This window comes from Zootoca vivipara, chromosome 11, assembly GCF_963506605.1.
Source record: "Zootoca vivipara chromosome 11, rZooViv1.1, whole genome shotgun sequence".
Lineage (NCBI taxonomy): Eukaryota > Metazoa > Chordata > Lepidosauria > Squamata > Lacertidae > Zootoca > Zootoca vivipara.
The window spans coordinates 17641892-17659017 of record NC_083286.1 but is presented as its reverse complement, the minus strand read 5'-3'; the positions used below and the strand labels follow the sequence as shown (position 1 = coordinate 17659017).

The 17126-nt window shown below is 42.9% G+C and overlaps 1 protein-coding gene across 2 annotated transcripts in view; it reads left to right on the top strand.

Annotated features, from left to right (window-relative positions):
- Positions 1–1023: 1023 nt before the first annotated feature.
- The window catches only part of SRFBP1 (serum response factor binding protein 1), a 46721-nt gene continuing 30618 nt past the window's right edge, over positions 1024–17126 (top strand). Inside the window, exon 1 of one of the 2 annotated variants that reach the window (XM_035099819.2) lies at positions 1024–1178. In XM_035099819.2, coding sequence (XP_034955710.2) covers positions 1149–1178 — 30 coding nt within the window. In that variant the 5' untranslated portion in view covers positions 1024–1148. Of the gene's footprint in view, positions 1179–1567; positions 11207–17126 lie in introns of those variants that run through there. The other variant, XM_060280144.1, reaches the window with a different exon arrangement.

Below are 17126 nucleotides of genomic sequence, written 5' to 3'. Positions count from 1 at the left end.
GAGTCACAAGTGTACTGTACTCCCCAGAAAGTTTATTTGACTAATTATCCTAAACAACAGTGCCACCCGGGGACCAATGAGTTACTAGCAGATTTATTTAAAGATATATTAGAAAAAAATAATTCCGAATAAAGCACAGTAGCCTAGTCTCCATCCTAAACAGTATGAACTGTAAGCAGCATGCAACTTGCATTGCACAGCAGTGCTGCTGCTGTCAAAGGCTTTGCATTTGAAACATCCATATAAACATGTACTTGTATTCAAAATAGCACTCAGCCAGTTGTCCCATTAGCAGGAGGATTTCTGCTTTGCAATGGAACTTCCTCCCTCTCCTCCCCCTGCACTCCCCTAAATCTGTTCTGGAGGTTTCCCCAACCCTCCAGAGCTTATTTAGGAAGGGCGTGGGGTGCATGTGGGGGGAGGAAGTTCCATTCCACAAGTATAAATCCTTGTGCTAACGGAACAACTGCATGCTACTGCCCATTTTGGCTTAAAGAGCTGAGAAAGGCAATATATATTGGCAAAAGAAGTGAAGGAATGCAAACGTTTGCAAACGAATGTAAAATGACTAGAATTATAGCGCTTCAAGAGCCATAATAATAATTAAATAATAATAATACGGTAATAATAATAATAATAATAATAATAATAATAATAATAATTTATATCCCTCCCTTCTGGCTGGGTTTCCCCAGCCACTCTGGGCGGCTTCCAACAGAATATTAAAATACAATAATCCATTAAACATTAAAAGCTTCCCTAAACAGGGCTGCCTTCAGATGTCTGGATACCACATTGCCTTACAATGAACATAACCAAAAGAGAGATTGCACGTTCCTTTGTCATCATGAAAATCTTTAATAAAAATCATTTTTTAAAATAAAAAAAACCCACAGAACTGAAGCGGACTCGAAAGCAGCCAGTTTGCCCTCCTAAACTATAGAGGATGAGCTGCAGAGCGGCACCCGGAAAAAGCGCGCCGGAAGGAAGGGCCGCGCATGCGCGTTGTTGTTGTTTCGCTCGCGTCCGTCGTGAGGAGAGACGCGAGGGGCGGCGAGGGTGTGTTGCGCGCGGTGCTGCGCGCGTGTGTTTGGGCACAGAGCCGTCCCTTCCGCGGAGCCCCGGTGCGGGCGATCCGAGGGGAGGCGATGGCGCAGGCGCTGAACCTCAACAACGAGGTGAGCGGGTGTGTGTGTGTGGAAGCGCCCGGCGGGTTCAGGATGACCGGTCGGGGAAATGCGCGCGCGGGGTGGGCTTGCTGAGTGAGGGAGTCCTTGCGGGGGGTTGGATTGGATGACCCTTGGGGAGCTCCGTGAATCTCATCCCACCGCTGAGCAGGAGATGTCGAATTACAGATTTGGGCGTAATTATTGGCTTCGGCTTCGGTCTACTACCCTTAGCAAAAAAGGGGGAAAAAAGAATAAAGGTAATAGTAAAAGACCCCTGGATGGTTCAGTCCAGTCAAAAGCGACTATGGGGTTGCAGCGCTCATTCCGCTTTTCAGAGTGATGAGTGCTGCACCGCACCCCATAGTCGACTTTGCCTGGACTTTGCTGTCCAGGGGTCCTTTACCTTTTTGACCCTTTTCCTTATGTATTTTTGTGTTTTTATATTGTAAACTGCCCTGGGATCTAAGATAAATGTAAAGGGCCCCTGGACGGTTAAGTCCAGTCAAAGGCGACTATGGGGTTGCGGCGCTCATCTCGCTTTCACGCTGAGGGAGCCAGCATTTGTCCACAGACAGATTTCCAGGTCATGTGGCCAGCATGACTCAACCGCTTCTGGTGCAGAGGAACACCGTGACAGAAACCAGCGCATGGAAACACCGTTTACCTTTCCGCCGCAGCGGCACCTATTTATCTACATGTGCCGGTGCGCTTTTGAGTTGCTAGGTTGGCAGAATCTGGGACAGAACAACGGGAGCTCACTGCCGTCAGGATTCAAACCATCAGCAAGCCCAAGAGGCTCAGTGGTTTAGACCAGGGGTCAGCAAAGTTTTTCAGCAGGGGGCCAGTCCACTGTCCCTCAGACCTAGTGGGGGGCCGGACTGTATTTTGGAAAAAAATATGAACGAATTCCTATGCCCCACAAATAACCCAGAGATGCATTTTAAATAAAAGGACACACTCTACTCATGTAAAAACACCAGGCAGGCCCTACAAATAACCCAGAGATGCATTTTAAATAAAAGGACACATTCTACTCACGTAAAAACATGCTGATTCCCGGACCGTCCACGGGCCGGATTTAGAAGGCGATTGAGCCGCATCCGGCCCCCGGGCCTTAGTTTGGGGACCCCGGTTTAGACCACAGTGCCACTACCCTTAGTATCACAAGATGGTCACGAGAGCGCTTGGACTAAAATGGTCAACCCAGAGCTTTACATTTCTGGTTTATCACCGCAACAGTTATTAATATTGGGCTTCGGTATAGCAAATAAGCAAATCACAGTGCCTATATGATATCGAGCAACAGAGTAATTTGGCCACCATAAGGAAATTTTGTCCAAGGTATGGTTATTTGCCACCTAGTCGTTTTGATCCGTTGGCACCCTATCTGCAAAATGTAATAATTCCAAAATACAGACGTGCTTTCAATTACGCAAGATTAAATATGCTGTACTGCCTTTGGCTGTACTTGAGGGTCAGTTTCAAAAAATCCCACTGGAAATATGTTTCTTTCCACCTGGAGATGGCAGTATTGAGTCAGTGGCTTATGTGCTTCTGGCTTGCACTCTTTATAAAGATTTGAGGAGTGAGATTATTACCCCTCTACTATTGTTCATGGTGGGTCATTCAACCATTGCTACTGTGTTCTAGCACATCAAGATAATCAGGTGACAGCAAAAACTGCAATTTTTTATAGCAGGGGCAATTAGAATAAGATCTATTATTTTATTATTGTTGTAAACCTCCAGAATGTATTTTCTATAGTTAAGTTTTTACCTCTATCTTCAGTTCATTTTATTTTATTTTATTGCTATGGCTAATGGCTGATGCAAATAAAGATTCTTCTTATTCAGGAGCTCTGCCTCGGCTGTTTTGGCCTTGTAGTGCTGCTGCAAAACTCCTGAGCCCGCTCAGTGTCCATTGCCCTGCAGATATCGAGAGCAGTGCCCATTTGATTCTCCATAGGGTCATAGAGTTGGAAGGGACCCGGAGGGCATCTAGTCCAACCCCCTGCACTCTGCAAGGATCTTTTTTGCCCAACGTGGGGCACAAGCCTAAGAGTCTCATGTTCTGCTGACTGAGCTATCCCACACAACATTTCCCAGGTGCTTTTGGAACAGCTGCAACCCCATGCCTCTGCATGTTTACCCTCAGTAGTAGACCCTGCTAAGTGCAGTGGGGCTTAATTTCAGTTTAGGGTGCAGTGAGTTACAGTATTGGCTCCCCCCCCCAAAGGGCACTGTGTTAGGTCACATCGAAAGCATACATTTAAAGCACTTTTCTACAACGGTCATGGCTACCCGCAAAGAAGCCCGGGAACTGCAGTTTCTTAAGGGTGCTGACCTCAAAGTCCTACTATTGCCAGCACCTTTAACAAACTATAGGGTTCTCCATGGCTGTTAAACTGGTATAAGAGCATTTTAAGTCTATGGTGTGGGTGTGGTCTTAGTCTTTTACAGCAAAAACAACCGAGTGTCTTGTCACACCTGAAAAAAAAATTCATCAAATTTATTATAGCATACTTTTTTTGCAACTTTTCAAAATGCATGTTTATATTGATTAAATGACCTGTGGTCCGCAAAAGTTTATGTCTTAATACTCCTTCTGTCGACCCAACATTTGGTTGAAACATTAACTTTGCCTTTCCTCCATTTCTGTGACTCTCTTTCCTCCTCCTTCCTTCCCTTCACATACACCTGTCTTCATTGTCTTCTTTTCATAGTTAGTTTTGTGTTTCACGTTCTCCCACATCCTCTCTTTCCCTGTTTCATAGTGTTGCTGTGTATTTTTTGTGCAGAAGTAAAAGAGCAATCCTGCTCCCTTCCCTGGGGGACTGCTGAAAGCATGAGTGGGCAGGCACTACTGCCAGTGGTGGCCTTACTGGTGGTAGCCAGCACAAGCCCTCAAAACAGGGAGTTGTTGGAGTAGAGAAGGCACGGAACTGGGCTTGTTAAGGATTTGCTGGTTCAGCTACTGGTTGGATCTATGCTGCACCAGCATGGAGTGGATGCAATGAAAACTCGAAGCTTGTGGCCATAAGTGGTAGGGCTGTGGACGCGTTGTTCTGTGCTGCTACTTCTGCTTGGGAGTTAGACTTGCTCCATAAGGCTTACAAAATACGTAAGGACACCAGTTGTGAAGGAGAAGGTTGGATTTCCTCCTACGTGTGCATCTCTTTAGTGATTGCATGGAACAGCATCATGTCGTTGACACCTGAAGAAGTAGGTCAATTTCTAAGACTGTAAATGATGACCTGCTCTGTCCTCTGGTGTCCGACTGTAGGTCCAGTTAGATGCCTTGACATTCAATTCTTATGATTCTCTTATTTGACAACTTCCAGTGGGATCACTTTGTCAGTCTGTTACACCAAAAAACAAAGCAGGTGAAGTAAACTCTAGTCCATGAAAGCTTATGCCATAATAATTTTAAAGGCTTTAAGGTATCACAAGATGCCTTCTTCATTGGGTGTTTGATATACTGTATTGGATACTTGCACCAAGTTCACCCATGCTATCTTTTATTCTTTTTTTAATGCTAGTTTTAATTGTTTCTTAGTTAGTTGTCATGCCTTATGCTGATTTTAGTTGGGTTTGTGCCTTTATTGTTTTGTTGTTTTTATTGTGAATTGCATTTACTATTTTAGGTTTAGATCTGACACACTTGCAAGTGCTAAAAAATACAATAAGTGGTAGAAAATGTTTAAGGTTATGAAAGGGATAATACATTCGGGCAATACACTTAATTTTGCAGTTGTTTGAATATCAGACATAAAATTTAACACTGGTTAATACTATTTTTTATCTATATATATAAAAAAGTACACACTGTACTACTGCCTCTTTATAGTCTGCTTCTTCCTGCTGTCCAACTTGATCATACAGTATGACGGCTGCGGTTTATTATGAATTCCCTCCTTTTCATATCCATGTAAAGTACCTTTTCATCAGAGATAGCTGTTATTGGGTAAGAATTGCATGAGTGTCTGTTGCTGACTTGGAATTGGGAGTAGCGACAAATACGTATTATTTTATTCAATTTCTAAACTGCCCTTCATAATCAGTTACGCTCCCAGGGCTGTTTACAAAACCAACGTCAAATTATTAAAACAAAGACGTTCAACCAACAGTTATATTTTTAATTGGAACAGCAGACATCGCTCATAATCCCTTCTCAAATTATATTCCCCAAAAGATCTGGGTGAAGAGGTAAGTTCTCCAGCTGGGTGCCAATAATGATGTCACCAGTCATACCTCCAAATGAAGTTTCATAGACAAGATGCCAACACAGAGAAGGCCTTATCCCATGTCATTGTCACATGAGCAGAGTTAAGAACAATGTGTCCTGCAGATCTTAATGCACAGGCAGGATAATATAGGAATATGTAGCCACAAGAAGCCATTGTGCTGTATGTGTGTGAATATTATTGATCTCATTCAAGTCTCTGAACTGCTGGGAAAAGAAAAATAATCTATTCATACATTGGTATGAAGCAGGCTTCATTTAAGGTTAGTGTTGGAGCAGGGAATGATCCCAATTTGCAATTATGCTTGCGGTCTGGAAACAATCATTTCCCAGAGACCTTAACAATCAGTGATGCATCGTTAATTTGTATAATAGAATTTTGTTTCTTCCAGTCATGACATTTTGGCAGAGAATAATCTTAAAGAAAAAAATAAGATGAAATGGTCACATATTTTAAAATATACACGTAAAATGGCTTTATGTGCAAAATATACTTGAAAATGTTGCTAGGTGGCAGCACAAAATAAGTAATAAGCTCCTCTTAACCCTCACCCCTGCACTGCTTGTACAAGTTCTCTTGCAAATGTGCTTAATTTACAAACTGATTAAAGGCTTAAATATATGTAGTATTCCAAACAGAATTGTGAGATGTATTCTTTTAGGACAGAATCCCCCCGCCCTTCAATGTTTATGTATACACTTTTAATGGCACTTGGGTATTTGGGGTGAAATTTCAGGACTTCATTCTGCTTTCCTATAGATGGAGCATAGCAAAGCCTTCTCACCTATTTTGCGAGGAATTTGCTCTAATGGAATAAATATTACCGCTTTGTTTCTCCCATTGCATCTATTATATTTAAGACCACATAACACCCATCCTGAAATACCTACATAGGCTCCCAGTACGTTTTCAAGCACAATTCAAAGTGCTGGTGCTGCCCTTTAAAGCCCTAAACTGCCTTGGGTCTGTATACCTGAAGGAGCGTCTCCACCCGCATCTCTCAGCCTGGACACGGGTTCAGCGCCGAGGGCCTTCTGGCAGTTCCCTCACTGTGAGAAGTGAAGTTACAGGGAGCCAGGAAGAGGGCCTTCTCAGTAGTGGTGCCCGCCCTGTGGAATGCCCTCCCATCAGATGTCAAGGAAATAAACAACTATCTGACTTTTAGAAGACATCTGAAGGCAGCTCTGTTTAGGGAGGCTTTTAATGTTTGATATTGTCACCTTTTTATTATTAATATTCTTTTGGGAGACACCCACAGTGGCTGGGGAAACCGAGCCAGATGGGCGGGGTATAAATAATAAATTATTATTATTAGTTTAGTGATTCAAGCAGAATTGTAAACTACCGGTAGGTGTATGAAAACAATTTGTGTATATTGTACAGTGGGGTTTACACTGTTGGAAATATATTTAGGACAGTATCCATTGGTCTAGTTTACATGTGCATAAGCAGGAAGGTTCACATGTCACACAAAATTATGGCTTGGTGAGACATGCATTAGCAGGAACAAAGTATCAATAACTTAAGGTTTGCATGCTCTCTTCTCCTCTTCTTTCCCTGCAGCTGCAACAAGGACTACAGCAGGGTTTTTTCCTGCTTTCCCTGAATCCTGGATTGTCATGTTATCCAGACCAAGGATCATACTTTATAACAAACTTTTGTAGGTTTTAAATCAAGCCAATGTCAAAGTGTGGTTTCTGAAGCTCAGTTGTTTAACAGAAAAGCACGATCCTTGGTCTGGACAACACACGAAGTTGATTTGGTAATGGAAACCAAAACTTAAAAGCTACCCAAGTTGTCCTCCCAGCTGCAAGGAGGAGAAGCGGGAAGGATGGTGGTTTCTTCCTGCTCATGCACGTCTCAGAATACCATTTCTAGGCCACAGAAGTCAAATCTTGAAAGCAGGTTTAGAACTGAAAGGTCATTTCCTAGCCCTTATGTGTTGTAAAGCCAAGTGCATTTTTCCTTTTGCAAATTTCAAAACTACAGTAGACCAGGCATCCCCAAACTTCAGCCCTCCAGATGTTTTGGACTACAATTCCCATCTTCCCCGACCACTGGGATCATGGGAGTTGTAGGCCAAAACATCTGGAGGGCCGCAGTTTGGAGATGCCTGCAGTAGACCATGGGTAGGCAAACTAAGGCCCTGGGGCCAGATCCAGCCCAATCGCCTTCTCAGTCTGGCCCGCGGACGGTCCAGGAATCAGTGTGTTTTTACATGAGCAGAATGTGTGCTTTTATTTAAAATGCATCTCTGGGTTATTTGTGGGGCATAGGAATTCATTTCCCCCCAAAAATATAGTCCGGCCCCCCACAAGGTCTGAGGGAGAGTGGACCGGCCCCCACTGAAAATTTTTGCTGACCCGCTCCAGTAGACTAAATACAAAATTTGCCCTATTGGTAGTTTTATAATTGTCCAGAAAAGCTACCGGCAAGTATGCCTTCTGTTTGTGTAAATGGAGGGCTTCAGGTTTCCCGTCCTTGACATATATTGCCATCTTCTTTCACTGCCTAAGCCGGATAGAAGTCTTTAAACTTTTGAGTTGGACTATTAGTAGACATGGTGTGGAATTCAGTGTTATGATACAACAAACGTTCCTTATATACAAGCATTTCAGCTTGCCAGGCAGAAATGCCCACCTCTCCTCCCCAGCACACTGTTATGGAGGTTCTTCTGCTTCCCCTACAAAGCCAATTTCAGGGTGTGGAGGCATGCAAGAGGAAATCCCCATTGCAGAAGCACCTGGTGGGACTCATTAGGTGAAATCCATCCATAATACCTAAGCAACTGAGCCAATGGCTCTGGAAATCTGTTATGTGAACTGCCCTGAGACCTCTAACAACAACAACAACTCCCTCAGCTTAATACTGCAATGGGTTTCAACTAGGGATGGGCGATATTTGGTTTTCAGCATCAAAATATATCACCAGCTAAACACCATGATATACCAATATATCACTCTCTAAAATAAGGATGGAGCTATGTAGAGGCATTGGCTGGCTTCACGGTTCTTCCTGCATCGTGATTTTTCGTGGCACCTGCTCTTGTGATTCTCTGCTCCCTTGCAGAAGACGGGGACAGTTGAGCCAGCAGAGTTAATGGGCTGCTGGAATCATGAGAAGCATTGGCTGGCTTCCCAGTTTCTCCCACATTGTGATTTTTGCATAGCGCGCACACACACACACATCATGATTCTCGATATATTGCTGGGTCAAAAATGATAAAACCCGATATCACGATATGGATTTCAAACCAGTTTTGGACAAGACATCACCCAGCCCTAGTTTCAACAACATAGCCTACATTTTTCAGGTTTTATCTGTTTTGGAGGAATTTTGGGCAAACTACTACTATTTGCAAATATATATTAGAATGGTGATGACAGCGCTATCGGTAATCAGTAAATTAAAGTGCCTTATTTTATTATGTTGGTTTGACCATAGCTTTGTCCTTTTCAAAGCTGGATTTGACTTTTGAAAACTGATACGCACAGATGTGCTGTTCAGTCTGTGCTATTTAATACATGGAGACTTGAACAGTGGCTCTGGCTAGATATTTGCTCAGAAAAAGCTAATAATTTCCTAGGGAGAATAGCTGGCCACTTCACACACACACTTCCCCTTGCCCAGAAATATGCTGATTTTCCCCCTTTTAATTTCTAAAGATAAGGATGATGAGCTAAATTTAGACTATTATAGTAAATTGATAATTCTACACATCTACCAAGTATCTCCTTCATAGAACTTTGTCAGTGTTCGCTAGAAGGCATTGGCAGACTGTATTCAATTCAATTTAGTCTTTTTGTTCAAAGGCATGAATGTGTGGATTGTTAAGAAGCAAACCATTCTTAGGTTGCCCTAATCCTTTCTTCATTCTTTGAGAATACGTGTAAAAAGTTTGTCTCTTGTTTAAAATAGTTTAATATTCTCTAGCAAGTTCTTTAGTAAGAATTTCCTGTGATGGATTGAGTTCTGCTGAAAAAAAATCTCTTGACATTCTTTCGGACCATGTCAGTGTTCTCAGCAACCATTCTGATGAAGCTTATGAAATTTCCAAGCTCAGCCTCTGAGATAGAATTTAGAAGAACATTCCCCCCCCCCCTAGGATCTCTTCCAGCAGCTATTATTCAAGTTTTGAGTTGCCACATCATCAGTTGCAGAACATTAAAGGCATACTGTGACCAGCAGATTCAAGCACATTTGCTTGCAGCAGATTATGAAGAAATAAAAAATGCAGAAGCAGCCTGCATACTTGTTGCAAGCTGAGCAATATTAAATGAATATAGATGAAAATGAGATTTTGCCTTCCCCTTCTGCTCAGAGTGGTTTGTGTGAAGTGCATTTGGTTGGGCCACGTAGGCTAGTTAGAGGTTGCCAGAAATAAAACGTGGCTGCTTACTTGGGCTGGTGCGTAATAAAAAAAATTGCAAGCTCAGTCATGGGAGCTTGCTGTTGGCTATATTTAAAGGAGCTGTAACAGAACTGTGATGAAAACACTTGACTGGTTAACTGGTAAAGCTACAGGTGTCTAAAAGAGATAGTAATTGCACCAGGTGACTTTTAATCAGAACTGATCATTCATATTAGTTATTGCACATGACACCCCTTCATTTTCAGTCATTGAACTGCTGAACACATCATTCATTTTTCTTTGTAATTGGGATGAGGCTGTTTTTAGTGTGTCTAAACTCTGAATGTCAGAACAATCGTGTTGTGTATAACTGAAACTCTGATGCGTACAATTCAATTTAATTTGGTGTTTTTCCAGCATACGAAGGGAAGATGCAGGGTTCCCCCCCCCTCCCCAGTCCACTTCTCAGTCTCTCTTCTGATTCAATGACCCCTACTGCATGCAACCCATCACAAAACAGACCCTCCTGAACCTCCTTTGTAGAAATATGAGAAATATGTCAACTTTTGCCTGCCTTCTCCTTGCCAGGCTCTGCAGTATGTTTCATTTGTTTTTTAATGGTTCCCTGCTCCAGTTCTGCTAGCGAAGGCTTTGCAGTATGGTGGTTAGAATTCTTTTTGTTTAACTTTCTGGTCCTGTCAAAAACAAGAGAGACACAAACCACAGCTTACACTCTCTTGGTGTAAACACTAATTTGAACCACTGAGCTTATGTATCTTAGGACCTATGACCCTGAGCTACAAGGATCTCTTCTTTCGGCTTAAATGGAGCTACATGCTCTGTTGCTGATCCTCAGTTGTGTCCTGCTTCACTGCTTTTCTTTAATCCACAGCAAATATTGACCATAGACCCAAACATGACACTCTGCACATGTCCAGAGACCTCCTTGCCACTTACTGTTCCCAGGGCAAGGAGTAATTGGGGCATTAAATGGCCCACAAGTAAATTGGGGCATTAAATGGGACATTCTGCCCCTCCCCTATACTTCCCCAGCTCTATAGCCATCTCTCCATTTCTTTTCCCACAGCTCACCATAAACTAACAAGGAAAATCAATAAATTAGCTTGGAATTCTCTGCCATACATTTATCTGATTGTCCTTTGCTTTTGAAACACTTGCCTGTTTGGTTTAGGTTGCCCTGGGGAAGAGAAAACAACTAACAAATTCTAATTCTAATGATGATGATGATAACAACTTGACCTCATTCATTGCTCTCTCAGCGCCACACTCTACCCATGTACAGTGTGGGGATAATCGTGCCTACATGCATATCTTTTAATGTTTGGAGCATTTGGAATGTGCCATTTAAATGCCTTCTTTACATGAAGCTGGTTTAACCAAGCCTTCGGCTGATTAATATTCTACAGCCATTTGTGTTTGCAGGTGGGTGGTTACTATTTTGTTGCTTCCATTTTGACTATTTGTGCCTTGAAGGGCAGTACAGTGGTACCTCTACTTACAAATTTAATGCGTTCCAAATGCACATTCGTAAGTCGAAAAAAATTGTAAGTCGAATCCCATAGGAATGCATTGGGAGAAAAAAATCGTAAGTCGAAGCAATCCTATCTAAAAATTCGTAAGTAGAAAAAATCCTATCTAAACCGCATCCAAGATGGCGGACGGAGCTCCATTCGTAAGTAGAAACATTCGTAAGTACAGTTATTCGTAAGTAGAGGTACCACTGTATATAAATCAAACAAATACATGTGGGAATGTTGTAATAATGTGTAATTTATAATTTGAAAAGAATGTGAAGTGTGCCATTGGTTCTTGGTATCCTCCTTCAATGTTTCTTCCACATTAACAGGGATTTTGTCAGTCTTCAAGATATTTTTGAGCAAGTTGGCAAACAGTGCTGATGATAGTACCAGCTAGGTTCACAAGTAAAAACTTTTGATTCTTGTGACTTGGCAAATAAGATTTGACATCCAGGTCACTTCTGTTTTATATTTCCTGTCTTTTTAGGAGTGTCAGCTGTTACAAGTTTTGCTTATGAGACCATGTATTTGGCATAAGAAAAAGTTGCTTTCTTGCAGCAACTCCATGATAGATGGTGGAAAATAGGTGGCCAGTACAGTGTTAGCTCGGGTTACAGACGCTTCAGGTTATAAACTCCACTAACTCAGAAATAGTACCTCGGGTTAAGAACTTTGCTTCAGGATAAGAACAGAAATCGCACGGCGGCAGCAGGAGGCCCCATTAGCTAAAGTGGTACCTCAGGTTAAGAACAATTTCAGGTTAAGAACGGACCTCCAGAATGAATTAAGTTCTTAACCTGAGGTACCACTGTATTAAACATGCAAGGAATGCCGATTGCCAGTAATGGTTGGGAGGAATAACGGTATACACTACCCTAGAATGAGGTACAGTGAGGGGGGAAAGTATTTGATCCCCTGCTAAATTTGCCCTCTGACGAAGAAATGAGCAGTCCATAATTTTAATGGTAGGTTTATTGTAGCTGTGAGAGACAGCTACAAAATGACAACAGGAAAAAAACCCAGAAACCCAGAAGACAAAAGGCAGATTCAAATACAAATCAAAATATAAAACTGTTTTGTTCCGTAGATGATAGATAGATAGATAGATAGATAGATAGATAGATAGATAGATAGATAGGCCTAATTTAATATGTGTGTAATACTAAGCCTTCCCAATCTTGGTTTCTTTTGACATGTAAAGAGAGTGCAGAGTGGAGAAGCAGTGGATGTGGAAAGGAGGTGCTTAGAACCTTTCTGATCATTACAGTGGTACCTCGCAAGATGAATGCCTTGCGCAACGAAAAACTCGCAAGATGAAAGAGTTTTGCGTTGCACGAGGGACTCACAAGACGGCGAGGTTTTCTGTGGCCGCTGCTTCGTCTTGTGAAGTGCAGCCATTAAATGTAGTGTGGCAAGGCGGCAAAGGAAGATCAGCTGTCAGCGCGGGAAGCTGACAGCTGATCTTCCTTTGCCATTGGGGACGGAGCCGAAGCGTGGCGGTGCGGTGGCTGCCCCCGCCTGTCTTCCCCGAACCAAGGGGAAGACAGGCGGGTTCGGGGAAGACAGGCGGGGGTAGCCACCGCATCACCACGTACAGCCGGCATGGGACAGGGCTTCGGAGACCTCCTCCGAAGCCCCGTCCCATGCCGCCGCCAGTCCCCCGGAGCTCATAGGACCGCATTGATTAAGTTTCAATGCATTCCTATGGGAAACCGCAACTCGTAAGCCGAATTTGTCGTAGGACGAATTGAGTCCTGGAATGAATTAAATTCTTACAGTATTTATTGATTCAGATGGGGAAGAGCTTCTCAGAGGAAAGGGTTGCAGGGGATAAGCTGTGGTGGGAACAGATTAAGTACCTGTTGTTTTCTGCTGCTTCTTCTTACAACTGTGTGATTCTACTTTGTATATAAGAGCCAAGCTCCAAACTGGAAATCCTTAGTTGGGCACTGATATTTAGTTCCAATCGTAGATCTTTTTTTCTTTCTTTTTAAAAGAAAACATTGGTATCCATACCAAATTAGTTGCACTTATATTCCCTTTGCAGTCATTGGGACAAATTGCTCATTACTTAAGTCAAATTGATTTCAGTTCATTAACTTTTTGCTCTACAGTTTTCTAGTGTGTTACTTTTTGTCTGTAGCTTTTTCTCACTGTGATGATTATGCTAATTTGTAAGTGATTATACTGACTTCCATATTATAATCCAAATATGTTTAGCTAAATGAAGCAATTTAGTCTATATTTGGTCTTTGTACTCCGTCCAAATTGGATTGGTGGCTTATCATATTTGAATTAAGGCAAGCCATGAGAATAAAGCAAAGAAGAATCCAACAAGTTTGAAAGGGAACTTACAGCTTACTGCCAATTTAAGAGAATTGTGGCCATAGCATGTGTGTTCTATATAAAGCTTGCTACAGCTGTTTTCATGTCAGTTAAGGAGGCCTGAAAAGGGGGCTAGAATCTAAAATTCAGAAAACATTATTCTCTTAGAACTGACCATTCAGAAATCTTCATTTTATTTGTTTTTATGCAAAATGATTTAATCTGCTAAAATCTACTACTCATTTAAGTGAAGGTTTTCCTTTGTATATAATTTTAAGTTTGCAATGCCTACAATTGTGGCAGCAGTTTTTTTGGGGAGGCAGGGGGCCAAGTTTATCTGTGTACTTTTCTTCACCCAATACTCTCTTCATGCAGGAATGCTGAACAGAAGAAGAAATATTGTTTCACAAAAATTCCACAAAATAGACAGACATTTTGTAAGGAAATACTTCTCACTGCCTTCTTAGTTTTTAAAGCATTTTTTTTTTCAATTGAGGGAGGGTAATCTGCTTGTAATTGAATTCACACACACCCATCCACCTCGTACCCTAATTTATGTCACAAGTCACTGGTTATTATAGTCTCTATTTTCTAATGGCTCCACAGACCAACTTGAAAAGCAGGTGCAAAATTTGATGCTTGCTTGAGTAGCAGTTGTTCTTTGGGCAAGCAGGTGAGCGGCTGCATCTGTCTTTCATCACACACCACCACCTTTCAACAAGAAAAAGCATGTTGCTGTCAAAAGATGTGTCTGGCATAATCAAAACTCTACCAGTTGCAATTTGCAAGATGCTTAAGGAAGGGTGCATAATAACGGGTACAGAAAAGCCAGTGCTCTTAACAAGATTGCCCAGGTAAGGATGTCCAGAGGGAAGAGGGAGTGAGGATTAGCTTGGGTGGAGCAAAGCAGAGCAGCTTGAGTGAGAGAAAAGTTTTCCTTTACCTGATGCCAGATCACTTATTTATTTCACTAGTTTATCTTGCTCTACAGCCAGAAAAAGAAAAACCCACCCCCATAGTGGTTTACAAATTGTCAGTGAGAAGTCGGTCCCAGGCCTCAGGCTCACAACATAGGAGACACAACATGAAAGGAGAATGGACAGGAGGGGAGTAGGAAAACTGAGCTCAGGCAACAATTCTTAGTTACAGAGATCTTGTGGTGAATTGCAGGAATGGAAAAATTCAAAGAGGAAGGCAAAATTTGCCAGTCTAAAGAGAAGCCGCTCTCACATCCTGATGCAAAGGCTGTTTGGGGAAAATTCACACTTTGATTGCTGATGGTAGCCACTGCCATGTGCAAAGTTAAGTTTTGTGCATGCCATTGAAGACACTTGAAAAAGTGACCTTGGCAACAACATCCAGCAGTTGGATGGTCAATGAGTGTTGACGTCTTGTGGGCTCAGTGGTCATATGCCTTGAAACTAACAGAATTGAGGTGCGGTAGGAATGGTGTCCCGCTGAATGGCTTCTAAGTTAACATTGTTAGAATCATAGTCAAACCTGCATTTTAAGTTGTTTTATAGATGTACTAGCTGCACCTGGCCATGTGTTGCCATGGCTTAGTCAGGGCCCCCGTTTCCCAGGACAGGGGGAGGATGTGACCCACCCCCACGACCCCTGTCTGTTTCCCCCCCCCCCATATTAAGGATTCGTCGTTTGGGGAGGGTCTGTGTGGGTCCCCCGGTGGGGGGAGGGGGGTATCTGTAGGTAATGTTGGGGAGGGTCTCCCGTTTCCCCCGTGGTGGAGGTGTTTTCGGGGAGTGGTCTGGTGGGGGAATCGGGCCTGGTTCCCGGAGCGGCCTGGATGTCGCTGGGCAGTGTTGCCTCTGGGGTGGCCTGGTTCCTGGGGCGGCGCAGTCTCTCGGGCAGCCTGGATGTCACTGGGTGGAGCTGCCTCCAGGGCGGCCTGGCTCCCGGGGTGGCGCGGCCTCCAGGGCGGACTGGATGTCTGTGGGCGGAGCTGCCTCCGGGGGCGGCCTGGCTCCTGGGGTGGCCTGGATCTCGCTGGGCGGCGCTGCCTCTGGGGCGGCCTGGCTCCTGGGGCGGCCTGGATCTTGCTGGGCTGGTCGGTGAGTTAAGAGGAGGAGGAGGGGGCAGGATTACGGCCTTATTGCTACACAATGGTGTCTTTTCCTTTTATGTCCACTGGAGGGTGCAAATTTTTTTGCACAAATTCAGGTTTTAGGTGTGATATCTGCCCAGTCTAGGTGCATGCAAACACTCGCATATTCGCATGTGACGTTGTGGCCAAATTTGAACACGATCGGGCAATCAGTTTCAGAGAAAAGTGGGCTTTAACAAACAGATAGATATTCAGTCCAAGTGATTTAATAGTGTCCGTAGGCTTTTACTATAAATTCAGTGTCAGTTTTTCTTGATTCTCTTTTACTACATGGGTGTTCAAGAACAGAATATAGTTCTCATCCTGACCCAGGTTGGTGTTAATGTTTTCATACTTTGACCTACCCACGGTGATATGCTTTAAGCTATAGATTTGTACCGTTCATGAGAGCTCTTTCCCCTTTTGGTCAGACTTTCCTATGAATGTTCTTAAATTCTTGGCTGTGGATTCGCTTAGGTTGGACCCCTTCTTTCTCTCCAGATTTAAAGCAAGCCCCCAAAGTAGCCAAGCATAACATTTTATTCTAATGTAATATGTCTTTCCAATATTTGCCACCCCTTACAAGGTCTTTACAATGTATAATCTTTGGTTGTGGTCCAGCGAGTCCTTTTAATACACCCTCTTGGCATTCCATCACCCTCCGCAATCTCTAAAGCATGCCTTAAACTTCTCTGCAGTTTGTTAGTTAACTGAGCTCTGCTAGATTTTTTTCTTTCTTAAACTCACTGCACCACAGTTGTCATGAGTGGAATAATCAGATGCTTGGGATTCCATTGGGTGTAGGAAAGGAAGGAAGGAATTGTATTTGATTAACATTCTCAACTAAGTTTAATCTGTATGCCTTCTCGAAGTTGGGTTCATTTTGGCTGCATGGGAAAACATGATTACAATTGAGTAATTACGTGAGAGTCAAATGAAGTGATATTTGAAAATGACGCAAGAATGACCTACACTTGTGAATTTGCTAGAGGAGGCATGGTGGACACATGTACCGCCGAAGTGCTGCCGTTCCAATTTTCAAGTTCAGAACATGAATTCCCATTTTTTTTCTTCCTTGGTTCTCATCTGGCTCTAATCCAGTTCAAACCTTCCCTTACATGATTCTGCCCTTCCTCTTCCCTCCCCCTGCGATGTTCTGAAATTGCTATGTTAACCATCTTTAAGTATCTTCAGTTCCAAGCATGGATTTCCCAACCATCTGCTACATATTTCCCCATACCCAGGTCAATATCTTGCATTGTTAAGAAAATAACATTTACATTAGAAATATTAATGTTTACATTTCAAAGCACTGCGGTCTGCGCAAACATCCCAAGCCCAATGTGTTCCCACCATGTGCACAGTTGATATCTATTTGCTTTTGCACTTTACCAGCCCC